Raw genomic sequence first — 27,273 nt, forward strand, 5'->3', positions numbered from 1 at the left:
ATTTGATTAAATTGTGCTGAGCTCAAATCATAATGAAAAGAAACAATCATAGCTGTGGCCTAGATCAAATATGTTAAGATGTCTATTTTGTGAAACGTACTTGAAAGTTATTTCTGTAGTATAACATTTATGTGTTTTTCTCTTAGGTTTAGCAGATAGATTTGAAGAATATCCAAAACTCCGGGAACTTATCAGGCTGAAAGATGAGCTAATATCTAAATCTAACACCCCTCCAATGTAAATACTTTGAATAAATTGGATTATTTTGTCTAGACATGCTTATTTTTAGTTGACTCCAAATTAAGTTTTTTCTGTGAACACCTGTTGACAATGGGAATGTTTTATTCTTGGGTTGTGTATATAAATTTTAACGTTATTGATCCATTTTCTTTGGTGTGCTTTTGACCATTTTCTCAGATTTTCTTTTTCCTTTTCCTTTTCCTTTTTGCAAATATCTACAGTCCATAAGCCTTAGTTTGAAATGTGTAAAGAAAATATGTTTACTACAACAGTGGATTACAATTAGAATAATTTTTTGGGTGTAAAGGCTCCTTTTTAATAAATCAGGAATAGATAACTTGTGGCACTCCATCATTCTTTAGGAGCAATGCTAATAGATAGGGAAATGTAATTCAGGAATATCTGTTATCCCACAGGTTGCCTAACATAATCTAAACAACTTTTTTGAAGAAAGAAAAAAAGCCATTGAACTGCCTCCCATATTAAACAGCAAGGCTGGCATTTCCATAGCTAGAATTCTTCTTGTTGTTTATGTCTCATACATGGTTCTCATTTGTTTTGAAAGTTCCCAACTATTTCAGAAAATATTTTAAAGGTGATGATGGGGCAGATGTGAAGCAAGAAGAATCTGTTCAACTGATAGGATAGACAGCTGATTTATTTGATACAGCCCATTTAAATTAATTTTGGAAAAAAGGTGGAAAGCGGGTTTTTAAATTTAACTTGTGCTTATTTCAGAAGTCGCTTATCCCAAATTAATTTTTATTTAACTAGAATGGTAATTTTATAGCAGTATTTTAAAATTCTAATATGGTAATGATAGCCATATTAGCTTTCAACATTCAGTTTGAGCACTAAGCTAAGCAGTGATCAGCATTTTGTTTGCTAATTATTATACAAATGTGAAATGCTTTCTCAAAGGAAGAAAACTGCTTTTGTGCATAAAGTACTGTTTTCAAAGTGTGTTGCATGTGTAAATAACATATCTCAATCTAAGACAATTGCACAACTTGTTTTAAATATTACAGTTGGAGAATAGAGATTATGAAATTGTCAACCTAGAAAACTAATCAAATCATAACAATGTATTTTTCATTTGTATGATAGGTATTTACAAGCTGAACTGGAAGCTTTTGATCTTCGTGAACTCAAGTCTAAGTTTGATGTGATACTTTTAGAACCACCATTGGAAGAATACTATAGGGAGACTGGCATTACTGCTAATGAGAAATGCTGGACATGGGATGATGTGAGTTTGTTGTGGAAAACATTAAGCCTGTCTTGTTTGTTATTGTTTTACATGAGTTGGCTTTTGAAATGCCTTTTGTCTGGCTGCTTTTCAGATTTCCTGTAAATGTTCTTTCCTCACCCTTTTAAAATATGAAAGATGAGCAATACCTTCATTTTTAAAACCATGCATCAGTAGTAATTCTGTCATGTTAACATTTAGCTAACTAAAATTGAAGCTGCAGTAGGCTACTGTCTATCATAATCTATTTCCAGTTGGTAGATTTAGAAATAATTTATACAACATGCAATTATGAGGCAATAAAATAAGAATTGTTGCATAAAAATAATATGAGCCATTAGAATCCTTCACTTACTCTACTTTTCTTACAACAAAATATGTAAACAAACTTTGAATCTTTGGTGGTAATCATAAAGACACTTTTTTAAAAATCAAGGTTTGCTAAATAGCATGTGCCAGATAAATTGGTCTGTGTGTTGTTACCAAGAACAAAACACAGATAATAGGAAAGAAGCAATTAAACTTCTGCATTTGAAGTATTGGTTGAACTTCATAATAAAAACAACCTTGTAGCCTTTGATCATGAATTTCTTATATTAAATCTCTGAATTTATATTAAAACCACTAATCTGTAATAATTACAGAAGTAATACAGAAATAAATTATAAAGAAATTATTTCTGCATCTTTGCCTCTATATCTAGAGCTGTTTATGCATTACTGATATTGAATGTCTACATGGTTGTATTTTCTTTGCCTTTATTTTTGACACTCTGACAATTCAAAAAATGTAGAAAAAAAACTGCTGTATCATTTAAGAAAGATCATTCATTTATTATATAATTTCTTCCTAGTGCTTTCCCACAAGTGCAGGGTGTTTGCTACACTCTGCTGTGCAAATGTTTTTGCTTAAAACATTACATGTTTCCTACTTTTCGCAGATTATGAAGTTGGACATTGAAGAAATTGCTGCCCCACGATCATTTGTCTTTCTTTGGTGTGGTTCTGGTGAGGGTCTGGATCTCGGCCGGGTGGTAAGATGATGTACTTCTATGTCGTTGAGACTAATAATAGCAATTTATTCAGTGAAGCGTTCAGATAAGGCCAGCATATACAAAAATAACTGCCTAGAGTCTCTGACTAAGAATCAACTACAGGAAGTCTGGAAAGCCAAATCCTAAATATATTTGTAGGGTCCATTTTTGTCCCTGTGGATTTTACTCCACTAATCGTTGCTGACTATAGGGGGTGGGGCTCATCTCCATTTCAAGGATAATTGAGCCAGTGCTGTCTGAAGATATTTCTGCAGTCATGTGGCCAACATAATGTCATGGAGTGCTGTTACCTTCCCACCGAAGGTATTTATCTACTTGCATTTGTATGCTTTAGAACCAGTTGGCAAGAGCTAGGATGAGGACAGGTGCTCACCCCATCATATGATGCACAGGTCTCAAACCTGGGCTGTCGGCAAGCCCAATATCTTAACTGCTGAGCCATCGACCATTCTCTATACACTGTGGGCATATTTATTACGCAAGTTATATTTTGGAGGATTAATTTTCTTATTGAACAACTACAATATTCTCGGTCAATCCAAAATGCTAATAAACCTCAAAGATAGGAGAATATCTGTGTGTGCACAATTATTGGGCAACTATTAGTGTGCAGAATTATCATGCAACTAAATGAAAAATGAAAATTTGACCATCTCACTTGTTTATTCGCATCTGTTAAAGTGAGAATAATAAACAATTCAAAATATACAAATAAACATTTCTGACATTTAAAAAAAACCAGTGACCAATATAGCCACCCTTCTTTTCAATAACAGTCATAAGCCTTCCATTCATAGAGTCTGTCAGTTTCTTTATCTGTTGACGATCAATGTTTTGTGTAGCAGCAATCACAGCCTCCCAGACACTGTTCAGAGAGGTGTACTGTTTTCCATCACCATAAATCTCCCATTAAAGAAGGGTCCCCAAGTTCTCAATAGGGTTTAGATCAGGTGAGGAAGGGGGATATGTCATTATTCTTTCACCTTTAAGGCATTTACTGGCTTAGTCTCGCAGTGGAGTATTTCAGTGCATGTGATGGAGCATTATTCTGCATAAAAATCATGGTCTTCTTGAAAGATGCAGACTTTTTCCTGTACCACTGCTTTAAAAAAGTGTCTTTTAAAAACTGACAGTAGGTTTGGGAGCTGATTTTGAGTCCATCTTCAACCTGAAAAAGTCCAACTAGCTCATCTTTAATAATACCAGCCCCTACCAGTATCCCATCTCCACCTTGATGGTGTCTTGAGTCGAAATGGAGTTCTGCGCCCGTTACTGATCTGGCCACGGGCCCATCCATCTGGTCCATCAAGAGGCACTTTCATCTCATCAGTCCATAAAATTTTTGAAAAATCTGTCTTCAGATATTTCTTGTCCCAGTCTTGCCATTTCAACTTATTTGTCTTGTTCAGTAGTGGTCAGGTTTTAGCCTTCCTTATCTTGGCACTGAACACTTTGTACTTCTGGACACTCCAGGTGGGTTGCAGTTCTGGAATATGACAGCACTGGAGGATAATGGGTTCCTGGTAGCTTCAAGATTGATTCTTCTCAAATCTTAGGTAGTTAATGCATGTCTTTTTTTCTAAACATTTGTTGACTATTTGCAACAAAATGTTTGATGGTTCTCCCATTAAAGAAGGGTCCCCAAGTTCTCAATAGGGTTTAGGTCAGGTGAGGAAGGGGGATATTGATCTTAGCAATTTCAAGAGTGCTGCATCCCTCAGAAAGACTTTTTACAATTTTTGACTTTTCGGAGTCAGTTAAATCTCTTTTTTGGCCAGTTTTGCCTGAGGAAAAGAGGTTGCCTAATAATTATGCACACCCTCATTACATAAATATACATCACCTGATATGTTTATATCCACTAAGCATTCAAGTTTATACAGCTTGGAGGTGGGAAATATGCATAAAAATGATAATATGGCCAAAATGCCCACTTGCCTAATAATTGTGCACACAGTGTACATACATACATATATGCATACATACATACATACATAAAATTGTGCCATCAGTATGTTTAATGCCATAGGTAATAATATATAAATCACTCATATGAAGTGATATGCAACATATTTAAAAATGTTGAAGGGATTCAAATAAATATATACTGTAATGGAGGCATTGCTTGAAAATCTGTTAATTGTTTGAAGTTTAGTAATCTGGTCTCTAGGAAAACTACAGAAGAAATCAGGTTTTGTTTTGTTTTTTTAAAAAATTGAATCAATAAATTGGATTATATCCAGAGTTAAACCTACTTAGTTAGCAGTAGTGGAGCTTCATTTTCCCTGTACTTAAATTTCAGTCCTGTAAAAGACAATTACAGTTCCTACTGAATAGGATAGGCTATAGTTCAGGAAAAAGGAGATTTCATATTGAGCTCAGAGATAATTTAGTGACGCACTATCCCATTCAATAGGATCCACCAACAGTCTCTTCAGGAAAGATTAGTGAGTGAAAAACGAAAAGAAGGAATTTGTTTTCAGAAGCCTTGTTATCTTTGTCTAAATTTGGCTCCAACACATTGTTCTTGTGCTTTGCTGTATTGTGCAAAAATTCTGTTTTGTTGAACTGTGCTAGTGTTTGCGCAAATGGGGATACAGAAGATGTGAAGATATATGTTGGATTAAAACAAATAAAAATAATCCTGGGAAGACCAAGACTCTAGACCCCAAAGCTGTTTTTCAAAGAACGAAGGTACATCTTTGAATTTCTCTTTGTCTTCTCCCTGCATTATGTCGCTGAATGCTTTTTAAGTGCTCTGTTGCTGTTGATGGTAATTTTAGTTTTATGAAAATACTTGCAGAACAAGTAGCTTCACTTACTACTTAAAAATGCATTTACAAATGAAAGACCTGATTGAGTGAATGCAGTATTGAACTTCAGTCTACAACATGAAATTCTGTAAAGTTCTGGGAACACACGTATTCACTTATTTTATTGAAATGCAAATCAAAGCATCATGGAAAATTTAGGCTTTTTTCACCTTTCAGAGAGAGGATGGAAGAGGTGTAGAATACCTTTTATAGCTTTCTTTCTGCTGAACAGTTGCTGTAGTTGGGAGTTCAATGTTCAGCTTTCATATTCTATGTTGAGATGTAAATTAAATGAAGGTAAGGGAGAATTCTTCTGATTTTCTCTAGAACAGTGTGGGGCTGTGTTAACTTCTTTATTCAGTACTTCGGCAATATTTGGACCCTTAACTATTGCTTTGACGACTATACTTATTGTTTGAGCAATTGTTTTGTAAGAAGAGCAGATTTTGAGATATTTCTCTATGTTTGACAGAATTTCATAAAATCTTCCTCACGCTTTATCTTATCATGGACCATAAAATAAATACAGGTAGTCCTTTAATGAATGTTTGAAGTTACAACAGTGCTGAAAAAAGTGACTTCTTACTGGTCCTCACATGTATGCAGTCTTTCCATAATCAACATTTGAGTGCAAACTCTCAAACTCCTCCCACCTATCTTCCCTGTCCCTGCCTTTTTTTGGCGATGGTTACCCAGGACAGTAGTGGCTGACTAAGATTGCTAAAGACCCAGAGCCTCTACTTCAGACCAAGCACTGCTGGCCCTGCCAGTGCTGCCGAGGAGCGTCAATGTGCAGGGTGGCCAAAAGGGCAGAGATGGTGGGGAGAGAGGTGGGTGGAGGAAGCGCTCCTGCAGTTATTAACTGCAGGCAGGCAGGCAGGCGAATGCTTAAATTTTGATCCTGTGGCCATGGGGGTGTTGCACTGACTATAATTTTGAAAACTGGACGTAAGTAGCATTTGTTCAGTGCTGACAACGTGAAAAGGTTGCTGATCAAATGGTCATTAAATAAGGACTGCCTATATTTGTGTATGTATTTTTATTCTGTCTATTTCTAAAGCATTTTCAAACTACTTTTTTATCAGAACATTTAATACAAAATTAACTATTTGTCAGTATTTAAATTATTTACTATTTAAAATTTATATGTACCTTATATTCATAAGGTACATATAATTTATATGTACCTTATATTCATAAACATAAACCTGCTGGTCAGGAGTGTTTAGTGCAAAATGCCTGAGCATTAACAAGCTGGAGAGAAGATTGAATTGTTCTGTTCCCTAATGAAATACCAATTTTAGATGTTCATCTTATTTCCTATTTGCACTTTTTTTTTTTGACTGCTTGTGTGAAAATCACAATTCTACCTGGCAGAACACATATGGTCTTGCAGCTGGTAACTTCATTTGAGACTTGTTTATTGTTGTCAGTTTTCTGAATGCTAGTGCTAATGATGTTTATAGAATTATTTGGACCATGTAAAGATTCATTGTGTGGATTCATGGCTGAGGCAAGTAGCCTGCAGGCTCTCAGTGGCTAAATGTCAGCATTTGTGAGGAGGCAGGACTGAGGTGGCAAATGGGCTGTGGACCATGATTGTGAAAAGACTTCAGTAACCACACAGCCACACTGCCCTAGAAAATAGTTTCAGGGGGCTATTTGAGTATCTTCCTCAAGACTATTCCAAACTGCCTCCTAAAATACCTCTTTCCTAGAGGAAAAAGAAAAATTAGGTCCCTGAAATTAGGTTCCTATCATTTTAGTAATAGTAAATACTGTGTCACTAAACAAAATTTAACATTTTTAAATATATCATGATTATCATAGAAATAAGAAAAATATTCCATAGTCATGAATAATGATTATGTCTTAAAACTATTTGTTACTTTTATGGGTTTTTTGGAGACTGCAAGTCTCAGAACATTAAGAAAAAGTAATCACTAGAAATTTCTGTGCTGTATTCTTTTTTTTTTCTTAATCAGTTACTTCTACAATGACTTAGAGTCTTTTTTTAAAATCAAGGTCTAAAAATATTAGCACTGACATTTCAACATTCTGCAACTGGTGATTCCAGATGTGTTACCATAATGTTTAGGGTTTATGGGAATTGAAGTTCAATCCATCTGGAAGTTGCCAGGTGAGAGAGAAACTTGGCTTAAAATAGTATCTTGCCTAATCGAAGTAGTGTTGCTTGCCAGAGATAGTAAAAGTGAACTGTTTTCTATATCTGAAGGGACATCTTCCCTGGTTTTTCAGAATTTGGAACTTACACAGCTTTGGGGAGAGTTCTGGAAATGATTATTCATCTTTACTTATAATTTTGTAAAAACCATCTCGTGGCTTCAGTAAAGCAGCATTTAATAGTTTGTGGAAAATTGCCCTTTTGGCTATCATTCTTCTGAAACCAGATAAATCTATCTGCCCCAAAGGTAACTGTGTAGACTTCCCACATAGAGGCCTTCCAATATGATCCTTTAAAAAGAAGATATAAAATGTCATTGTCTGTTTCTTTTCTTTCTTTCTTTTTTTGGGGGGAGGGGAGGTGTTAAAACCAGTTTGTTCAAACTCCATGTTGTATCCATATTGTGTTCCATAAAACACAGTGATACTTCTGGGGATGTTTTAGACTCTGTGAATGTTTACTTCCCTTAAATTGTGATTCATGAGTATATACTAGGACAGTGGTGGCGAACCTATGGCACGGGTGCCAGAGGCGGCACTCAGAGCCCTCTCTGTGGGCATGTGCGCCGTCGCCCCAGTCCTAGGCCTTCAGCTGGGTTTTATAAAACCTTTTCATTTTAGGCCTCCGCTGCTGTGTACAAAAAAAAAAGGTTCAATAAATCAGTCAATTTCAACTTCTCGTGGGAAAAAAAAGATCTTGCAAAGTTGGAATTGATTGATTGAACTTTTTAGTCCCACCCAGTCTGCTGTTACCACCGCAGCCACGCCCACCCAATGGGCCACACCTAGCCAATGGATCACACCCACCCAATGGTCCACACCCACCCAATGGTCCACACCCACCCGGCACCCGACAATGCATAAATGGGTTTTGGGTTGCAATTTGGGCACTTGGTCTCTAAAAGGTTCGCCATCACTGTACTAGAAATATGCAGGGCTTTGAAAATAGTTTATAAGAAAGTATTTATTATAATTTCAAAGCCTATTTGCAAACCTGCATGGAACTGTATAGAATCAGATGGGTTTGAAGTAGCTCATAAAACATTTTGCAGATTTAGTGTGTTTTCTATTGCTTTTGGAGATGTTAGAGATAATATATACTATGCTGAAATTTATGTAGACACACACACACAATGCTGAATAGTATGAATAGTATGAATAGTTGAATAGTATGATGCGTTCTTTGACACAGATGTGAATAATTTGATCAATCAAAATTATCATAGCATTTAATTCTACTCAGGGCAATAATTTGGATGGTAAAACAAGCATTACTTTGGATCAATCCTCTCCTAACCTGCCACATAGGTTTGTGGTTGTGGGGAAAAATCATAGGAGTTGTGTATGTACTTTCTTGAGCTTTGGAGAAAAGGCAAAATACATAACTAATAAAATCAGTGTAATGAAGTACTCACTGTAGACTTCTTTCTTTTCTTATCTTGCAGTGTGGTATTACTGATTTTATATCAAATATTTTTATTTCAGAACATTTTCCTGGAGTGACACTTTTCAGATAGAGATTTCCATGTTCTTACTGCTGCTTAATGATAATTGTTTTAATATTTTATGGAGATGTGAATAAGAAAGCCATATAACTTCTTGGTCCATGATGATTTTTGATGAATTAGATAACTGAACTTACAGAAAAGTCACATTCTCTTTTAATTTCCCCTATCCCTCCCATCCTTTTTGATATACTTTTGCTATAAAAGAAAAACTTGTTTTTGTTTTCTCTTTAGGAACATTGCCTTATGGGCATTAAAGGGACTGTCCGCCGTAGTACAGATGGAGATTTTATCCATGCTAATGTTGACATTGATTTAATTATCACAGAAGAGCCAGAAATTGGTAACATAGAGAAACCTGTGGAAATATTTCACATTATTGAACATTTTTGTCTTGGAAGAAGGAGGCTTCATATTTTTGGACGAGATAGCACCATCCGTCCAGGTTATTCTTAGTCTTGCTTTGTACTAAATCATTTCAAAAACTTCATAGAAAATATGAAAATTTCATAAAATTAATTTGTGTGTTTTAGAAAAATGTAGATTTTAGAGAAGTAGTTATAGCTTCCAGTGCAGTATAGTGGTCCAGTTAAGCATAGAGGACAACTTAAGTTCTTGTTACCAAGCCCATTTTCTTATTAAATGACTGCAAACATAATGAAGATATATGCATTCAGCTGGCAGGCACAAATGTTTTTTTGCTCAGAACGGTTGCTGAGTGTTCCAAATGTTCATGCATCTAGAATATTGCTCTATACTCAACTGTGTCATTTCATATAGTAGCAGTTTAGGCATTCCAGTCATAGAATACATGTTTAAAACTAGCCACCGCAGAGCTGTTTAATTGAGAACTCCAAACAAAACTAATTACCCATTTGTATATTACAGTATTTAGATGTTAAGGCAGAAATATGGGTATGAAACTGACATCTAAGTTGAAATAAACATGAAAGGCAGAAATATATGTATCGCTTCTGGATATGATACATGATTTTTAATAATTTTATTAATTGAGACTGATTATTCTATGTGTTTTTAAAATGTCTTACTAGCAAGCTAGAGAGGGGAATGTCTCATAACATTGAAATACTGTCCTAGTGAATTAATTTTAAACATCTGTAGTTTTCAAAAATGACATTCAGCTACATCATGTAATGTTCTATTGCTAATTCTACTTGCTCTTATTTTATGGGAATAGTTGCTTCTACTCCTACTGTGACAATACAAATTATGCTAAATTTAAGTAGCAGTAAAGAATCAATCAGGAAAGGATTAAGGGGCACAGTTTTGTGTGCGGCTCACTCTTCCCTTTTGTTCCCTTCCATCCCTTAGGCTGGCTAACTGTTGGACCCACACTCACAAATAGTAACTTCAATGCCGAAACATATACGTCATATTTCACAGCTCCCAACTCCCACCTGACTGGTTGTACAGAAGAGATTGAGAGACTCAGACCAAAATCACCACCACCAAAAGATCGAGGAGGTGGTGCACCAAGGGGTGGAGGAAGAGGTGGGACTTCAGCTGGTCGTGGAGAAAGAGGCAGAGAGAGAAACCGAACTAATTTCAGGGGGGAAAGAGGCGGATTCAGAGGGGGACGGGGAGGTACTCACCGGGGTGGCTTCCCCCCTCGCTGAACAGTGAAAATCTTCATCTTTTTTCCTGCCTTTGTCCCACTGAGTTTTTGTTTAAAAAAATACAGTCTTAGTCTGCAATATTCTTTATTAGCAGCTCACTCTAGAGCTGCTCACCAAAATATTTTTGTACCTATTATGAACCAGTCTTGTATAATAATCCAGATCTTACAATAAAGCACATTTACAGTGGAATTCTCTGAGCTTGGTTGTTTTGTTGCAGCTGTAACATTATTAGTGTATTTACTATCAAGCACATTTACTATCAAAAATGATTTCCACATGATGACTTTATTTTTAATTTTAAACAATCATATGTTTTGTATTTTTCAATATTGTGGGGTTTTTTTAAAAAAAACTTAATTTGATATTAATCATTGTTTATAAACGCTGAAGTATTTCTAGGACAAATATTGCTCTTTTTGTTACTTTTCATGTGACTGAATTATATTACAACTTAGGTTCCAATAATAGAAAATAGGTGCTCTTACTAAGGAAAATCTTAAATATATATTAGTTTCATAGTAATCTAAAACCACAAAAACGCAAAGAAAGAATTATTAATATTTTGTTCACATATCTTGTGTGTGTGTGTGTGTCTTGGGTATTTTTTTTTATGCATCCTGTCGGCCCAAATATGGGAAGAAGAAATCTATACCAATCTCCCTTTAACTCTTTGTTAGCAATCCAAAAATCTAGTGCGCATAGTGTTAACATGTTAACAGAAAATAGTTTTTTTAAAAAGGGGGGGAGTTTTAAGTAAAGTACATTTCTCTTGAAATGGATATTGTAATGCTATATTGCTTGTTGTCCAAGAAACTTATAGTGTAATACCACAAACCAAATGTGAGATAGATAAAAAAATTAAAATCCTTCAAAATAAGCCAGATTTTTAATCATGATTGATTGAAAGCCCATCCTAATAGATACCCAACCAACTGCATATGGGTCAACCAGGTAATTCTTGACTGATGACTACCATTAAGCCCAAAATTTCCATCGCTAAATAAGATAGCTGTTAAGTGAGCTTTGCCCCTTTTACCACCTTTCTTGCCACAGTTGTTAAGGGAATAATTTAAGTTAATAACAGTTGTTCAGTGATTCTGGCTTCCCCATTGACTGTCAGAAGGTTGCAAAAGGTGATCACATAACCCCCGGACACTGCAACAGTAATAAATGTCAGTTGCTAAGCATTTGAATTTTGCTGGGATGCTGTAACAGTTGTGTGTAAATGTAAAAAACACGAAGTCGCTTTTTTCAGTGTTGTAACTTGCAACAATCACTAAACAAATAGTTGTAAGTCAAACATTATGCAATGGCTTAGTAAAGTGTGAACCCAGCCATTAATCCCCAGATCATGTAATTCTCAATATGACAGTGTAAAACCTGAAAAAACATAATTAGACAATGGGCTAATATTTCTAAAGCAGTTAAAAGCGTTATATATAAACGTGCAGTTTTAGTCAAATAAAGAACTTTTATTTTAGGAATAAAGTTAACACAATAGTATTTTTCAAGTAGTAGTACATTTTCCAGGTCTGGGAAGTTAGTATATTGAACAGGTTTAAATGTTTAAATGTTAATTTACTCCAACAGTTATTATTTAGGTAAATTCCAGTAATAGCAATTGCTACTTTGCTTTTTGCAAGGCATTAAATTTTGCTATATCCTAAACAAAAGTATCCCAAATTCCTTAATACTGTCTCATAGAGAAAGTGTTACAATTCAGTTGTTTTGACTGATGTACAGTAATGGGAGTCTGGAATATGTTAAAGTTTTGGCGGAAAGGCCTTGAATATGTTGAGGCTACACTTGGACATGGTCAACACAAAAAGCTTCTTTTGTCCTAAATACAAATTGCATGTAAAAGAACTAACCCCCCCCCCCCGACTGATTTCCTTCATTCCTCATTTTCCTTATCATCCCAAGAAATAATTAAAAATATTTACAAAATCAACAGGTGATTGGGAGGCACAGATAGGCCAGTTATATCTGGAGAGCCACAATTTCCACTGGCCCCATTCTTTGGATGTTTTGCTGGGGCTGAATAGTCCACTATTTTGAAAGCTATGCCACAACACCACCAATAAAAAGCACAAGAATATTAAATTAAATGTAAGCTAGGAGAAAAAAGTTATTAGGTCAAAATGTACAGTAAAAAGGACCAAAAATTATATGAATAATACAAATTATATATAACAGGGCTTAATGCTTTGCAGTTTATTAAAATTTGTGAAATGAGAACTGCATGTTTTATACAGATTCCCGGATTTCAAACCTTGCCATTACAAAACTTCCTTTTAAAGAAGGATAAAGGCTCTCCCATAGGAGTTATACCTGAGCAAATATTTGCCTAGTTTACATAATGATAGATGGCTACATTATTATGAAACAAAGCACTAATCTACAAAATTAGAAACTGTACAATAAGGTAGCAATATAAAGCACCTTGTGGTGGTAGTTGGCCATTCTTGAATAAGTTCTGAACAAATGCACAGAGAACCAACAACAAAATCCATTAGTTGAGAAGCTGACATATTTCTTTATGAACACAACATAAGAAGTCTACATAAGAAGCTCCTCCATAGATATTCTTGTCTTCAATCAAGAACTGCTTGAAAACCATCTCTGTCTGCTCTCGTTGCTTCACAATCAGAATCTTAAAAAAAAAAAATTAAGAATGAACAAAATGTACGAATGCTGCTTTGAGTTATTTCTCAGCTTAATTAAACAGCAAGAAAAGTTAAGATTCTTAAAATGTTCTCAAAGGAGAGAATTAGGCAATCATAACTTTTAAAGTAATCTTTTACCTTCATAGAATAAGGTGTTCTGCTTTGGAGCTGATCTATTATGGATCTTAGTTTTGAAGAATACAGATTATCCAGTTCTGGAAGACGTGTCTATATGTAATGAATAAATACACATAACAGAATTAGCACACATGAAAATTGCTATTCTGGCCAAACAAAAATACTATGCCTTATGGATTTGAAATGGATTTGAAAGGTTAAAAGTTGCTGATTTGTACAATGGAAACAAGCAAATTATTTGGTACAGGAAAAATTTCCTTAAAATTCTCAGTGAATGTAACTTCATTGACAAATTCATCAAAATTTATTGATAAATATTTTATTCATGGTCAAAGATGAAATAAATTACAAAGAAGATTTGGAAGCTAAAATAGAATTTCATCAAAACAACTATTCAATGTTCCTATTGAACCATCAACAGCAATGATAATTGAACAATATTTAGCAAATCTGGAGGCAATCTAGGAGCTATTGGTTAATAGGACAATATTCACATATAATTTGACACAGCCATTAATAAAGGCATTATTACATCAGTGTGCCAGGCCAGATAAAAAGGCAAATACAAGGCAGATGTTAACAAACAGAAGCAAGTTCAGTGGCATGATAAAGCAATAAAAGTGATTAAAAAAAGCAAGTTCAGTGGAAGGCTACCAAGATAATGAAGGAACTGGAAACCAAGTCCTATGAACATGGTTAAAGGATTGTTTATCATGCAGAAAGTAGGCTAAGAGAAGATATGATAGCGGTCTTCAGATACCTAAAAGAGTCACACAGAGAACTGAATGGCTTTGTTCCCTTTACCTAGGATGCAACTATTTGAAATATACAGGGAATTTGTTTCAGGTTAGCTATAAGTAATTTCCTCACATTAATAGGTGTCAACCAGTGGGATAAATAGCCTTATGAAGTGATATGCTCCCTTTGCTGGAATATTCAAACAGAGGCTAGTTAGCTATCTGCTTAAAATGTTTCAGCAGCTCTTGCAATAAGCAGGTGATAGGACTGTCACTAGGCAATCTTTGAGGTCCCTTCCAAGCCTTGCGATTCTATAAAACTTTTTTTAAAATGGAATGATACACATTCAGTTCACATTACTTTCAATTGTAATTTGCTTCTTTCTGAAAACTTGCCTATACGTTAGTCAGTCCTGGCATATTGCATCTTTGCAATTTGGACAGGTTTCAGGGGGAAGGTAGTAGAGGCATTGTTTTGGGAAATCAATAGACTTGTGAAATAATGTAAGTATAAAAACCTTTTTCTGTGCCTATTTCTACACATCTGCATTCTCATCTTTATAAAGGAGCAGTGATTTCAAGGCTGCATTGTTCATATCATGTCATCTGACACTTGTGTCATAGCTTGGAAATGAAGTATTAAAAAAACAAGCATTCAACAGCTCTTTCTCAAATAAATAACACTATACTCACAGCTTCGGTGCTGACATGTGCAATGGAAGGCACATTAAATATCCCTTGGATAAGATCTGGTGGGGCACTGGCTCCAAGCCATAGAAACATATGTATAGAATTTGCCAATAGGAATACTCCTCCTTCAGAGAGCCGTTCTTCTGAGCAGCGAACAGCAGAAAGAATTGTGTCTTTATTTACATCCATGGAGTGCTGTAGGATAACATTGAAGTTCTTAGATTCATTGCATTTTTAAAAAAAAAAATCTGAATAACTATGAGACTCGGTTTGATGTAGTGGTTTAAAGCACAAGGGTCGAAATTGGGAAACCATGAGTTCTAATCCTGTCATACACACAGAGCTGGTTGGATGACTTTAGGCCAGTTACTATCTCTCAGCCCTAGGAAGCAGGCAATGGCAAACCAGTTACACTGTATGGACTTGTCCAGATAGTTGCCAACAACCTGGTGACACATGTACACATAGAAGCCACATAATTAATACTGTGATGAGAGTCAGGGCAATGAGACACAACCAAAGGAGGGTTGAGGGGGTCACCAGCAGCCCACAGACTACACTCAGATAAACAGATTAAGATCAATGTAAAATATGGAACAATTAACAGCTTTTTAAACTCTTTATAGATACCTTTCTAAATTTATATTTAACCTTTTTTGAATATATATATTTAATATATTTATGCTTCCTTTTTTGCCTGTCAGGACAAATATAATGTATTGAACTGAACTTTCCTTTCCCTAATAAGCTTCGATACATAGATTCTGAATCAATGAAATGATGACTGTACATCTACAAATTTAGGAGACAATGTTTCTAAGGTTTCTGCATCTTTAAAATCCACATTATGACCATAGTGGCCAGATGAATATTCCTACATTGGCAACTCTAGATATTATGCTGTATATACGAAGAGTAATACTTTAGGCACAAAAGTTAATCTTAAGATTGACACATTTGGCAAAATAATTTATTCTTGGATGAAAATCTACCTGCACTTTCAGGTTTATGCCAGGGAACAAATGGAAAAGTTGCTCTGATTTTTCTTTGCCGGACAATATTACACAACTTACTATTGTCTGGCTGGTTTTGCCACTGCTAGGGTCACCAACTACTTGTCTATTGGCAATAGCTACAAGTTGTTACAGAGGGAAGTGTGGTTGAGCAACATGAACTGTGCTTCATCAGTGCCATGACACTATCATACTTATATTGGCTTTTCCCAATCTCTGGGGGCTGAAGGAATTATAATGGTAGAACCATTAACTCAGACCAGATGGACTGAGTAGCACCAGCAAGACTACCCTAGAGGGTACCCTAGCCTAGCATATTCTCCATGTCGCAGCAACTGCCCTATGACATTGTCCAACACTGGAAGTTTTTAAGAAGAGACTGGACAGTCATTTGTCTGAAATGGTGTAGGGTTTCCTGCCTGAGCAGGGGGTTGGACTCGATGACCTCCAAGGTCCCTTCCAACTTTATTATTATTATTATTATTATTATTATTATTATTATTATTATTATTATTATTATTATTATTATTATTATTATTATTATTATTATTATCTGCTGATAGCAAAACACTTACAATTGGCAAAAGCTGTGGGTAGAATAAAAGTTGGGTGCCAGCAACATCCATTGACATGACCAGCTGCCTATGAAAAGTTCTTTCATCCGTGGGAATCTCTGACTTGCCCAACAGCACACAGCTTTTCAGAAGGCTATTCATGTAGACAGGAAGTACCTTCATTGAATCAGGAAGGATAAGCTGAAAAAGAAGAAAAGCCATCAGCTAAAATGTCTTGTCACTCATATACTCCAAGTTTTCTCCAGCAGAATTTATATCTGATTAGATCCACAATCAACTGCTTTTGTCTGACAGACTTCTACAAACAATTTAAATGGTTTTCTTCTCTTCAAATGTCACAACTCTGTTTATATTTCAATCCATAAAACAGTGTTATGACAAAAAGTATATTAATAATTTAAAAATATATGAAAACCTCTGAGAATATATTCAATTTCTGAATTTTTCTCCCTGCCCAAACATTCTTATTTTATACCTATAATATAAAGATGACATCTGCTTTTTGGTATCACATGCGTACAGTACAAATCAGGGATCACATGACTTAGAACTTAATCTAGCTTTTCCAATCATGTTATAGTGAAACTGTTCTTATGATCGGATCTTGGTAATTAGAAAAGGATAAATTTATCAAGTGATTTGAGCCTGAACAAATGCCTTTCTAATTTTCAAAAGTCGAATTTTTTTTAGAAATACAGAAATACAAACTCAAAATTGCAGTTCAGTTATAGGAAGATGAATTGAAAATGTGTTCTGTCAACCATATACCATACAAAGCAAAAAAAATATTCTGAGATTTATATACTAAATTGCACGTAGTTAAAAACTGTATTGCATTATTTATAACACAGTGACATTTAGAGATTAACCTATCCTGCACATACAGAGATGCAAGACTGTTGAAGGCCAAGATTTTAAGCAGGCAGTTGCTACAAAATTCAATGAAAATGCAGCACAACTGGTGTAGCACGTACAGGAACGATAAATACAATATTTAGATCTTTCCTCATATCAGCCTGGGCTAACGCTGACCATAAAAGGTGCTAGCTAAAGCTGGAAAATAAAACTTTAACTCTGAACTCTTTGCAGTGCTTCGTCACTGAATAATTAGGCTTTATGCAAGTGCTATTTTTGTATGGTGGTTTATATTGCATAATTTACAGTCCTGGCCACAAAAATAATTGAGTGAAAATGTGAGCGAGGAAAGCTGTTTATTTCAGATTGCAATTTATGTCTTTGTAAGCTTACTTAAAAATCAGCATAAGAAAACAGTGTAAATCAGTTAACATTTGGAGGAAACAAAGCACAAAATCTTACAATCTTGACTTGGATTTTAAACTTTTTGTTCTTTGAATTGAAAAAAAAATCCATGGAGCACAAATCATCCATAGTTTAAAATCAATAACTGGAACAGTGCCATGAGAAATTTTTATATTATAATTTTATCTGGCTGTATTTGCACTGAGAAAGTCTGTATTGCCTTCAACTTGCTGCTTTATTTAACCATCCATCCGTCCGTCCATCCGTCCATCCAATTTCTAAGCCACTCAATAGAAAAATATAATATGCAGGTAGTTCTCAAGTTACAACAGCAATTGGGACTAACATTTCTGTCACTAAGCAATATTTTTTGATATTATATAGAACACAACATCATATGACTGCATTGCTTATTAATGTCAATCCCTGCGATCACTGTTGCCATTGTGAAGTGAAGATCATGATTTGTGGGAAGGGAAGTCTTACCAAAATAAGTTGCAACCTTCCCTGCTGGTTTTCCTATTAACTTTGCTGGAAAGCTGGCAAAGAAGATTACAACTTACAATCACATGACCACAGTACACTGCAACCATCATAAGTGTGAACCAATTGCCAAGCACCCAGAACTCCATCACATAACTGTGGGGTTTCTGGGATGGGTGGAACTTTGAGGACCAGTAGTTGTAACTTCAAACCGTTGCTGTATAAGTGGTCATTAACTGAGGACCAGTATACATAAAGTACAGTGCCTCAAGGGAACAATGTAAAGTATAATCTTCCACATCACTCCCAACTTAGAATGGCCAACCAGACAACCTGCCCCAAAACCTGCAGGAAGAGCCATGTTTTGGGGGCTTGAAGGTGAGGGAGTGGGACTGACTGAATCTCTGGGAGGGATGCTGTCACAGAGCACGGGTGTTAAGGGCCTGTTTCTTAAGCCCCGATAGATGATATTGCTTAGTTGATGGGATCTGAAGCAAGCCAATTCCATTTGATTACACAGAACAGGAGACAGAGGATCTCTCAGGCCCTATGCCATGTAAGATTTTATAAGTAATAACCAGCAGCTTGAACTGCAACCGGAAGCATACTGGTAACCAGTGCAGCTTACAAATCAGATATGATACATGGACATAGCAAGGCCTGCCCATCACTGCTCATTTTGCTGCATTCAGGACCAGCTGTAGCTTCTAAGTAGCCTTCAAAGGTAATCCCATGTAGACCATGTTGTGATAGTCCATTCACATGTGACTAAGATATAAGTGACTGTAAGAAGAGCTTTTCAATCCAGGAATGGGAATAACCAGCACCTAAGTTGGATTTGTGAAGAGATCTTGCTGAATTCCAATGCTGCCTGCTCCTCAAGCAGGATCTCAAAGTCCAGGAAAACCCCCATATTGCACACTACTTCCAAATGGGGGAATGCCATTGTCAGGCCAAGCCCCCAAAACAATATAACACAATACAGCCAAAATAAAGTTCTTTCTTGCCAGAAACTTGCCAGACTACACCTATGCTACCCTAAACTAATGGATAATCTAGAGGATGGTTATGCTAAATCTCTCTCTTCTCACAATCCAGCTCTGGATTGTGCTGTCTCTTGTCTCAACCCCCTCCTAGGAATGTGCTCCCTTCTTCCTGAGAACTTGCTGTGTTACTGTAGTCCATCACATCACTTCCTCCTTTGTAGACACATTCCAACACAACTATCCCATTTAAGACCAAAGACAAAAAATCCCAGAACTAAAAGATCTTGGTAGAGTAAAGCCTGAGACCATTTTTCCTCATCCAGACCCCAACAGCCTCTCTATTTGCTGAGACAAGACTTGACAGCATCACTCTGAAACTTTAGCACCAGATTCTTAGTTTATATTCTATAATGGACTTCTGCAGCATGTCAACTTTCAGTCTCTAAACTAATTTAACTATAGGGAATGTGGCAGAAGACTCACTAATGTTCACAAGCACTTAAGTCTACTTAAAGGAAAAAATAAAATTTGCCATATGAAACTCTATGGAGATGCAATATTTCTGAATTTGATACATGTTTTTTGCTTACATGTTAAAATAATACCCAAATAATGCCCAAATAAAACATCTGTAGCTGGAAATATAAAATACCTGGCTCACTGCAGATGGAGTAGCACAGTTCTTTCTGTAACATGCCAACATACGAGCTGTTTGATTCATCAGGATCTCACGGACAGTCTTCAAGGGCTGGCTGAGAATGGCTTTATAAGCTATCATTATATAAAAACGTGATAAAAATATGTTATGTTAACCATTATATCTTTTCACAGAAGAAAATTCATACTTTAGGTATTAAAAAAGTTTCATCTAATCTACTCTTTCTAAACATAATATAAAACTTTGTGAGTACGTTAGGTTTAAATTATAAATGTTGTGAAAATTATTCACCTTGCATCCAGGGTCAACCACAACAAAAATGGCCTATACCAGGGATTAGTATATATACTCTTGCTCCAATGCTATCATAGTGACCTAACAATAGTGCTCTATTAATATTACAATGATACACAGAAATTCTGAAGTATGAACTTGTGATTTATCCAGGAACTTAAATTAGATTTATTAAAAGCGTTCAGCAACTATTGCTAGTTTACATCACTGTCTTGTGCCTATTTCTTATATATCTATGACAAGTATTGATTATTTCTGGGTTTTAATACCATGTGTTTTATCAGATTTTAAATGCCCACCATCACTTTCCAGCCTCCCTCCTCACTCCCAAATCACGTATTATAAACTGACCTGATTTTGCAAAGAAATTTACTAATGCATCAGTCTCACAGCTCTTGTAGATATCAGCTAACTGGGAACTACAGCTGAGTCCAACGTTATGTATGCGCAGTCTTCTTTGACCAGTTATGGATGTGTAAAGGACTGCACACTGCAATGACAAAGTCAAGATGATAGATAACTTAAAATGGTTAAGTTACTTGCATTTTCTACAAAAGTATTTCAATTTGTTTTTAAAACAGTAATTTGGGACACTGACTCAAAAGATATAATGTATTTATTTATTATATCAATTTATGCAGCCACTTAGCTCACTATTGCAACTTTGAATGGCACACACAGGGTTAAAAACCTAAGTTGGCACTGTAACAGTGTAAGATGTGAAATATTACAAGTAGAAAAATTCAAGTGGAATTTTACTCTCTCTTTTTTTAATACAAGTCCAGATGAACCAAAACATAACAATATATTATAATTAGTTGGACCATGGACCATTTTAAAACAGCATGGCTTAAACTGACTTCCAAGATACTTCACAGAGGTCCTCCACACCCCTACAATTGACATGCCAAGGTCTTAACTATTTTCTTATTCACATGTACCTTATACTCAAAATTATATAACTAAAGCCCATGAATTGCAGTTTTCCCTGACTTACCAAATTAAATGTCCCTTTTAAAATTATTATAGGTTTTTCCTGACTTGCATCCACTTACTTTCATTTAGTGTACCTGACTCTGTCCTTTATTCCTAGGAAAGGCACTAATCACTTTGGTAAGTTGGAGCTTGAAATAAGGGCATATTTTGCTAAGAAATGGGGCTTTCTTTGCCAAGAATAACTGTTTACCACCCTTACATGATGATTTCTGATGCTTCAAGGTATGTGAATAACTATAATAGTAGCAAAATGTTGACATAACTTTGGAAATCCCTTATAACCTGCAGGAATGCAGTCATGACAAATAAGTCTTCACTACAAATGAAAGTTTACAGGTTACTTATATTTTAAAGTAAGGGTTGTCTCCATAACTTCTAAAATCAAAAAGCCCATAAAACTATAACTGTAACAAATCAGGATGTAAAAAAGCCCCACTTACAGTTGCTTTCAATTCTGTTGTATTTCCCTACTATGACAACAGCTGAAGCAGCAAATATTGTAAAGCATTGTAAAGATACTAAGAAATAAGCTAAGACAACATCTGAAGCAGGAGTTGACTAAAGATGGATAGGAACTTCTCTATTGTGATAAAGATTCACAGTCTTGTCATAAACAGCTAAACTTCAGCATACATTCTACCAGGAAAATAGAAGAGCACTGCATGAACAAAACAGCTAGTTGTGTCAACTGTGGTCAGCAACACAAAGTGATCCAATGAAAATTCCAATGCTGCATTTGGCATACATCAATTACAGTAAATGTAATTTACTGCTTATATGTTAGGGAAGTCATATGGCATCACAGGTTGCGCAATACTGCCTGTATATACCAATTATGATAGCGATGTACAGTAAAGGTCATCCAGAAATAGACCAAAGAAGCATGTGACCTAGGAACTTCTTACCTGGATTAAAGCCCCACCATCTTCACTCAATTTATCATCATGCTTGAACTCCACCGTCACAGCTTTGTCACAATCTATTGCTGCCAATTCAACATCTGTGGTATTGTTCATGTAAATAGCTCCCAGGAACTCTGTTGCTCTAAAACCTAAGTGATGATTAGAAAAGAGTAAGTTGTACAGTTAATAAAAGCCACCAGCATCCTTTTTGCAATAGGCAAGATAGCTGATAGCTTCAAAGGACATATTCCCCTGCTCACCCACCCAGTGCTATTCTTAGTACCAATCTGCATCCTCTTTAATGTGAGAAGCTGATTTGTTATAGAATAAATACTACAGTCACCTTACTCATAAGAAACATTACCTAACCTGAAACCAGCAAAAAGTCCCATTATTCTTAACAGAAACAGCAATTTACTTTCAAAAAGGGAAGTGGTGCTTGAAATGAAGACTGATGATCGTGACATTTTTTTCAAATGATCCACTATAATTATACCAACAATGAGGGATTTATTCTATGCTATGTAATTGAATGTTTTAGGAAGAAACCTGGGTGGTTTCTCATCTAAAAACCAAGACAAATCCAGACTGCATTTGGAAAGATTTGACAGATTTTACATCGAGGTTTACTAATTCCTAATGCTTCACATTTTATTCCAGGAAATAAAACACATATTAAATCTATCTCTTAAAGCATGTAAAACAAACAGATAAAAACCTCTGTAGTAATCATTACCTGTGCTAGTTCGAACTCTCATAATAGCATCAAAACCCACTTTTTTTTCTATATCCTTCCTCAGGTCATTCAGAAATTGATGGCTGTCAGACTGTATCTAAACAAAAACAAGACATTGGGAAAAACTTGACTAAATAATGTCTACCACTGGATGGCAGCAGAGCAACATAAATTGTTTCCGGATATAAACTGTTAGGAATTAATAGCACTAAATCACTCCTAAATAAAGAATTTAATTAGCGAATGCTTGCAGGCCTTTCACATTCTCACATGGTCATATGCAGATTAAGAGAAAAATCAAACTGCTTGTTATACATAAAAAAATACAATTATTAGTAAAGAAAACCCACTCTTAAAATAGATCGATGAAAACAGATATTTAGAAAAAAGGCTATCTTTATCATTTAAAAAACAAGTCAACATTAGAGAAAGCAGGTATTTTATGTTAGAAGTTGTTACATATTATATTCCCAGTTTAACAAAATAATTGTAAGTTTTCATAATCTTACAAGATTATGTTGTGCATTGTCATCATAAACCTAGGGAATGTATAGGAATGCAACAAGAACAGTGTGATTTATAATTATTTAGTGTCAGGAAAAGGACAGAAATGTCACTAAACATAAACGGTTCTTTTAGGAGTCTAGCACTAATAAGCAGAGAGGGATATAATCCATATATTTCTTTATCCTATTTGGAATGGAGAAGAAAATCAGATTAAAAATTTAGTTCCAATCCATAGACAAAGTTTTTACTCACTTACTACTTAGAGAAATATGTATTACATTCTTCTTTATTTGTTCCTATAAGTGCTTGAAATTTCTCATATTTTTCCATACATCATTGTGAAATAGTTTGGGCAGGGACTATGTCCTGTCAAATTTTCTGACTGCAGATGAACCTGGACCTTTATCTCCTTGGTCTTTGTTCAACAGCTTAATCACTGCATCACATTTTCAGAGGTCTTATCATAAGATTTTCCAAAGGCCAAATACCACATTATGTTTATCCTACTGTAGGTGAGTTGCTCTCCTGGTGTTGCTAATCTATATGTCCCATAAGAGTTAGCTAAAATAGTGTTGAGGACTGCTGGAAGTTAAATAATTCCGCAGCATCTTCATATAGAGGAAATTCACAAGAAATTGTTAGGCATTTGTGTGTGGTGGGGGGGATCCCTTCACTAGAAAGAACATTTTATCTTACAAGATTTACATTCTATTGGCTCTAAACCCTGGCCTTTTCAAATTAACATACTGGTGCCAGAATTATTACAGTTTTGTTAGATAACCCAGGTGCTATAATATACTTTGAATATAACCATACTTGAATCTGTCTTTAAAACTACATGTAGTTAATTAATTTAGCTCTGTTAACTGGATGGAAGTTATCCCCTGCAGTTAAAAAAATTCAGTACATTGAAATCTTGAAAATCTGGCAAAATCTAATAAGATTCCAAGAAAGAATAATTTTTTGGCCATTTAATTTTTTTATTTTATTTTTGGAACTGTTACATAAACCATCTGTCAAGGCTGACTCCTAAGGCACCTCTCCTCGCAACTTGACAACAGAAACAAAGGGAGGGGGGAGGAGAGTGCTTGGAATGCATTGGGAGCTGGGAGGGAGGTGAGGAATTTATGTGAGCCGTTTGCAGCCTGAGATGATCATGATACTTCAAGGTTATGCAATGGGAACCTTCCGAAAGCGCAGACTGTTTCCCTAAAATAAAAAGAACGTATTGGATTGGTAGACAATGTAAAATGGATGGCCGAAGTGGGTAAAAGGGGAAATTAACTATGCTGTTTTTCACACAAAAACCTCAAAGCTAGCTTTGCTTCTTCTATGCCTGTATGGCTGTATCAGTAAAGTTATACTCTTGGTAAAATAATGTCCCAGGAGTTTCTTTTGCTGCAGATGCCAACGGGATGGTGGACACCATCTACAATATTGTCCAAGTGAATTACTGACCTCAGGTTGCAAACTACTGAGACAAAAAAAGAAGCTTTTGTCAGTTACCTGAAAATTGCTGTACTTGTACAATGTTCCTCCAGTATGAAAAGTCACAAAGCCCATGGAAGCAATATCTGCATACTGGTTTGGGAAAAGAAACAGATTTACACAGCAGCCATTGGCAACACAGTCTTTGGTCAAGGCCTCATAAATATTTGTCTGGGCCTGAAACAGCATCTGGAAAATATAAAAGAATATAAAAGAATTAAGCATTCTAAGTAACCAGCAAACAAAAGGACAAGATGTTGCAATGAACAAGGAGGGAAACAAAAACATATATGCAACTGAAATATAGTTTTAAAAGCTAAACAATTTTAACAAGCATAGGCATTAACCAAAAAAGCAGTTGCAGGTTTTCTTGAAAAAAATAAACTATCTAAGGTACTAATCAAATATATAAATATATTAAGAAGAATTTATACAGTTTGCACACAAATATGTTCATTAACTGGAATAGGTAGTCTTTGCTTACCAATGATAATTTGAACCGGGAACTTTGTTGCTAAGCAATGAGATCGTAAAGTACAATGTTATGTGACTGCGACGATTTACGATTGCAGTTTGGGTAGTCCCAGTTGCTGTCATAAAGCGAATCCCATACAGTCACAGCATCCTGCAATTATACAATTGCCATTTGCGACCTCCTGCCAGCTTCCTTATTAACTTTTCTTGTCAGAACCTGGCAGTGAAGGTCACAAATGGCAGTTACATGACTGTGAGATGCTGTACTGTTGTAATTGTGAGCTGGTTATCAAGAACCTGAATTGCGATCTGATGACCGAAAGGATGCTGTGACGGGTGCAACAATGAGGACCTGTCTCATAAATCTCCCTCATTCCGTACCACTTTAACTTTCTTTGCTGAAATGAGTGGATGTTAAGTGAAAACTACCTGTACATATGACAGACACAAATTAACCAATTGAAACAAACATTTTGTGACACTCAAATGCAACTGAAACTCTTCTGTGAGCAGAAGATGCTGTTGGCTAAGCCCAGGGGAAGCTGAAAATTCTCCTAAAGTTCCCCCTCTCCTAGTAAAATCCTTATTGCCTTCTTGATGAAGAACTTTTCTCCCAGAGAATTCTTAGTATCAGTAAACAATTAGCCTTTGCCCAAATCCAGTTGACTACAAAAGAGGCCAGTAATGTTTAATTGAGATAGTTCACTTAGGCAAATGATCCAAACCTTTATACTATTCATTTTACAGTAGGAGTTTTCCACCCAATATTTACTTTCTTCTGCCTCCCAAGCAAAGGAAATTTTTAAAAAGAGAATCTTAGCTATCCAAACAGACCTGGAGATATTGGTAAAAAATAGATCTTTAAACTGGTTGGTTGGGGGGGGCACTTTCCAAGCAAATAATGCCAGTCAATGAGTTAGAGGCAATTCCTAAGAAGGGGCTATTCTGGTGCAAGAACTGAATTGTTGGAATCCATGGTCTAATATGGGAGTTTCCCTCATTTGCCATATCAAGAGAGGATCTGTATATGTTTATTTAATTGTCAATTGTATGCTACTTTTGGACTTAGATATTTAAAATGCCTACTTCAATGAATAGCACACTAGAACCTGAATCAGAAATTCTTCTATTCCCTCTTAGACTCTAATATATATGTTGTTAGCAGAGCTGCAAAGCTGATAGACAAAGCAGTGGAGCTAAGAATTTGTTATATTGAAGGTGATGGTATAATGTAAAGGCGATGTATTTATTTGAACATTAATTCTTTGTATTTAGCCAGATATGCATTTCATTATTGTATTTTCTTTTAGCTATTTTATCCAAAAATAGACTTTATATTTTATATATAGTTATAAGACTAATCAATCATTTCTCTATCTCTCTATATCTGTCTATCTAGCCTGGTTCATAAAATGTTGACCAATGGTTGAATTAATATGGCATGCTGAACCACAAGTTACTCATCTGCATTTTAGCCTACTCTAATATTCCCAACTAAATGAAACAAGCCCACCACCACCATAGGAATTTCTCCAAAATTTTCTTCTTTTCTTTTGAAATAATTTCTACAACTAATTTTATTTGATCAAACTAAATGAAAACTAGTAGAAAAACAATGAAACTTAATGTATATACTTGACAGCAATACATCCTAAAACAGAGTTAAAAATATTAACAATGCTGGAGGCTCATATCACAGTTGTTAAGCTTTATATTCATTACTACTATTATCTAACTACTACTATGCAACTTTTATCCAGAGCTATTTTCAGTTTGTCATGAGTGCTAACTGGATGAATTGCATACCTTGGGAGCTTCCCTTGGAGTTTGTGTCAGTGCTATTGAGACAGAATTCAATAGTGAAAGCATCTTGATTGCAACTGTCTCTGCTATACTGAGAATTAAACTGACTATATTATGCTAAATTCAATTTGTATGATTTTTGTTGGAAAATAAAGACTACAGGTGAACCTGGCAAAAATGAA

General features: G+C 35.4%; 2 protein-coding genes across 2 annotated transcripts in view; one reads left to right on the forward strand and one right to left on the reverse strand.

Annotated features, from left to right (window-relative positions):
* METTL14 (methyltransferase like 14) overlaps nt 1–10,874 on the forward strand; it is a 17,184-nt gene extending 6,310 nt beyond the window's left edge. Inside the window, exons 6-11 of the mRNA XM_015823288.1 lie at nt 147–237; nt 1,348–1,489; nt 2,430–2,522; nt 5,121–5,237; nt 9,280–9,490; nt 10,378–10,874. Of these exons, the coding sequence (XP_015678774.1) occupies nt 147–237; nt 1,348–1,489; nt 2,430–2,522; nt 5,121–5,237; nt 9,280–9,490; nt 10,378–10,682 (959 nt within the window). The 3' untranslated portion in view covers nt 10,683–10,874. The remainder of the gene's footprint in view (nt 1–146; nt 238–1,347; nt 1,490–2,429; nt 2,523–5,120; nt 5,238–9,279; nt 9,491–10,377) is intronic.
* A 1,265-nt stretch (nt 10,875–12,139) lies between these two features.
* Nucleotides 12,140–27,273, reverse strand: part of SEC24D (SEC24 homolog D, COPII coat complex component) — a 53,166-nt gene continuing 38,032 nt past the window's right edge. Inside the window, exons 14-22 of the mRNA XM_015823289.1 lie at nt 24,833–25,003; nt 22,820–22,916; nt 22,087–22,232; nt 20,537–20,675; nt 19,886–20,004; nt 16,505–16,684; nt 14,920–15,111; nt 13,490–13,579; nt 12,140–13,338 (exon numbers count right to left, since the gene is read on the reverse strand). Of these exons, the coding sequence (XP_015678775.1) occupies nt 13,198–13,338; nt 13,490–13,579; nt 14,920–15,111; nt 16,505–16,684; nt 19,886–20,004; nt 20,537–20,675; nt 22,087–22,232; nt 22,820–22,916; nt 24,833–25,003 (1,275 nt within the window). The 3' untranslated portion in view covers nt 12,140–13,197. The remainder of the gene's footprint in view (nt 13,339–13,489; nt 13,580–14,919; nt 15,112–16,504; nt 16,685–19,885; nt 20,005–20,536; nt 20,676–22,086; nt 22,233–22,819; nt 22,917–24,832; nt 25,004–27,273) is intronic.

This window comes from Protobothrops mucrosquamatus, unplaced genomic scaffold (genome assembly GCF_001527695.2).
Source record: "Protobothrops mucrosquamatus isolate PMUCROS unplaced genomic scaffold, P.Mucros_1.0 scaffold1825, whole genome shotgun sequence".
NCBI classification, from domain to species: domain Eukaryota; kingdom Metazoa; phylum Chordata; class Lepidosauria; order Squamata; family Viperidae; genus Protobothrops; species Protobothrops mucrosquamatus.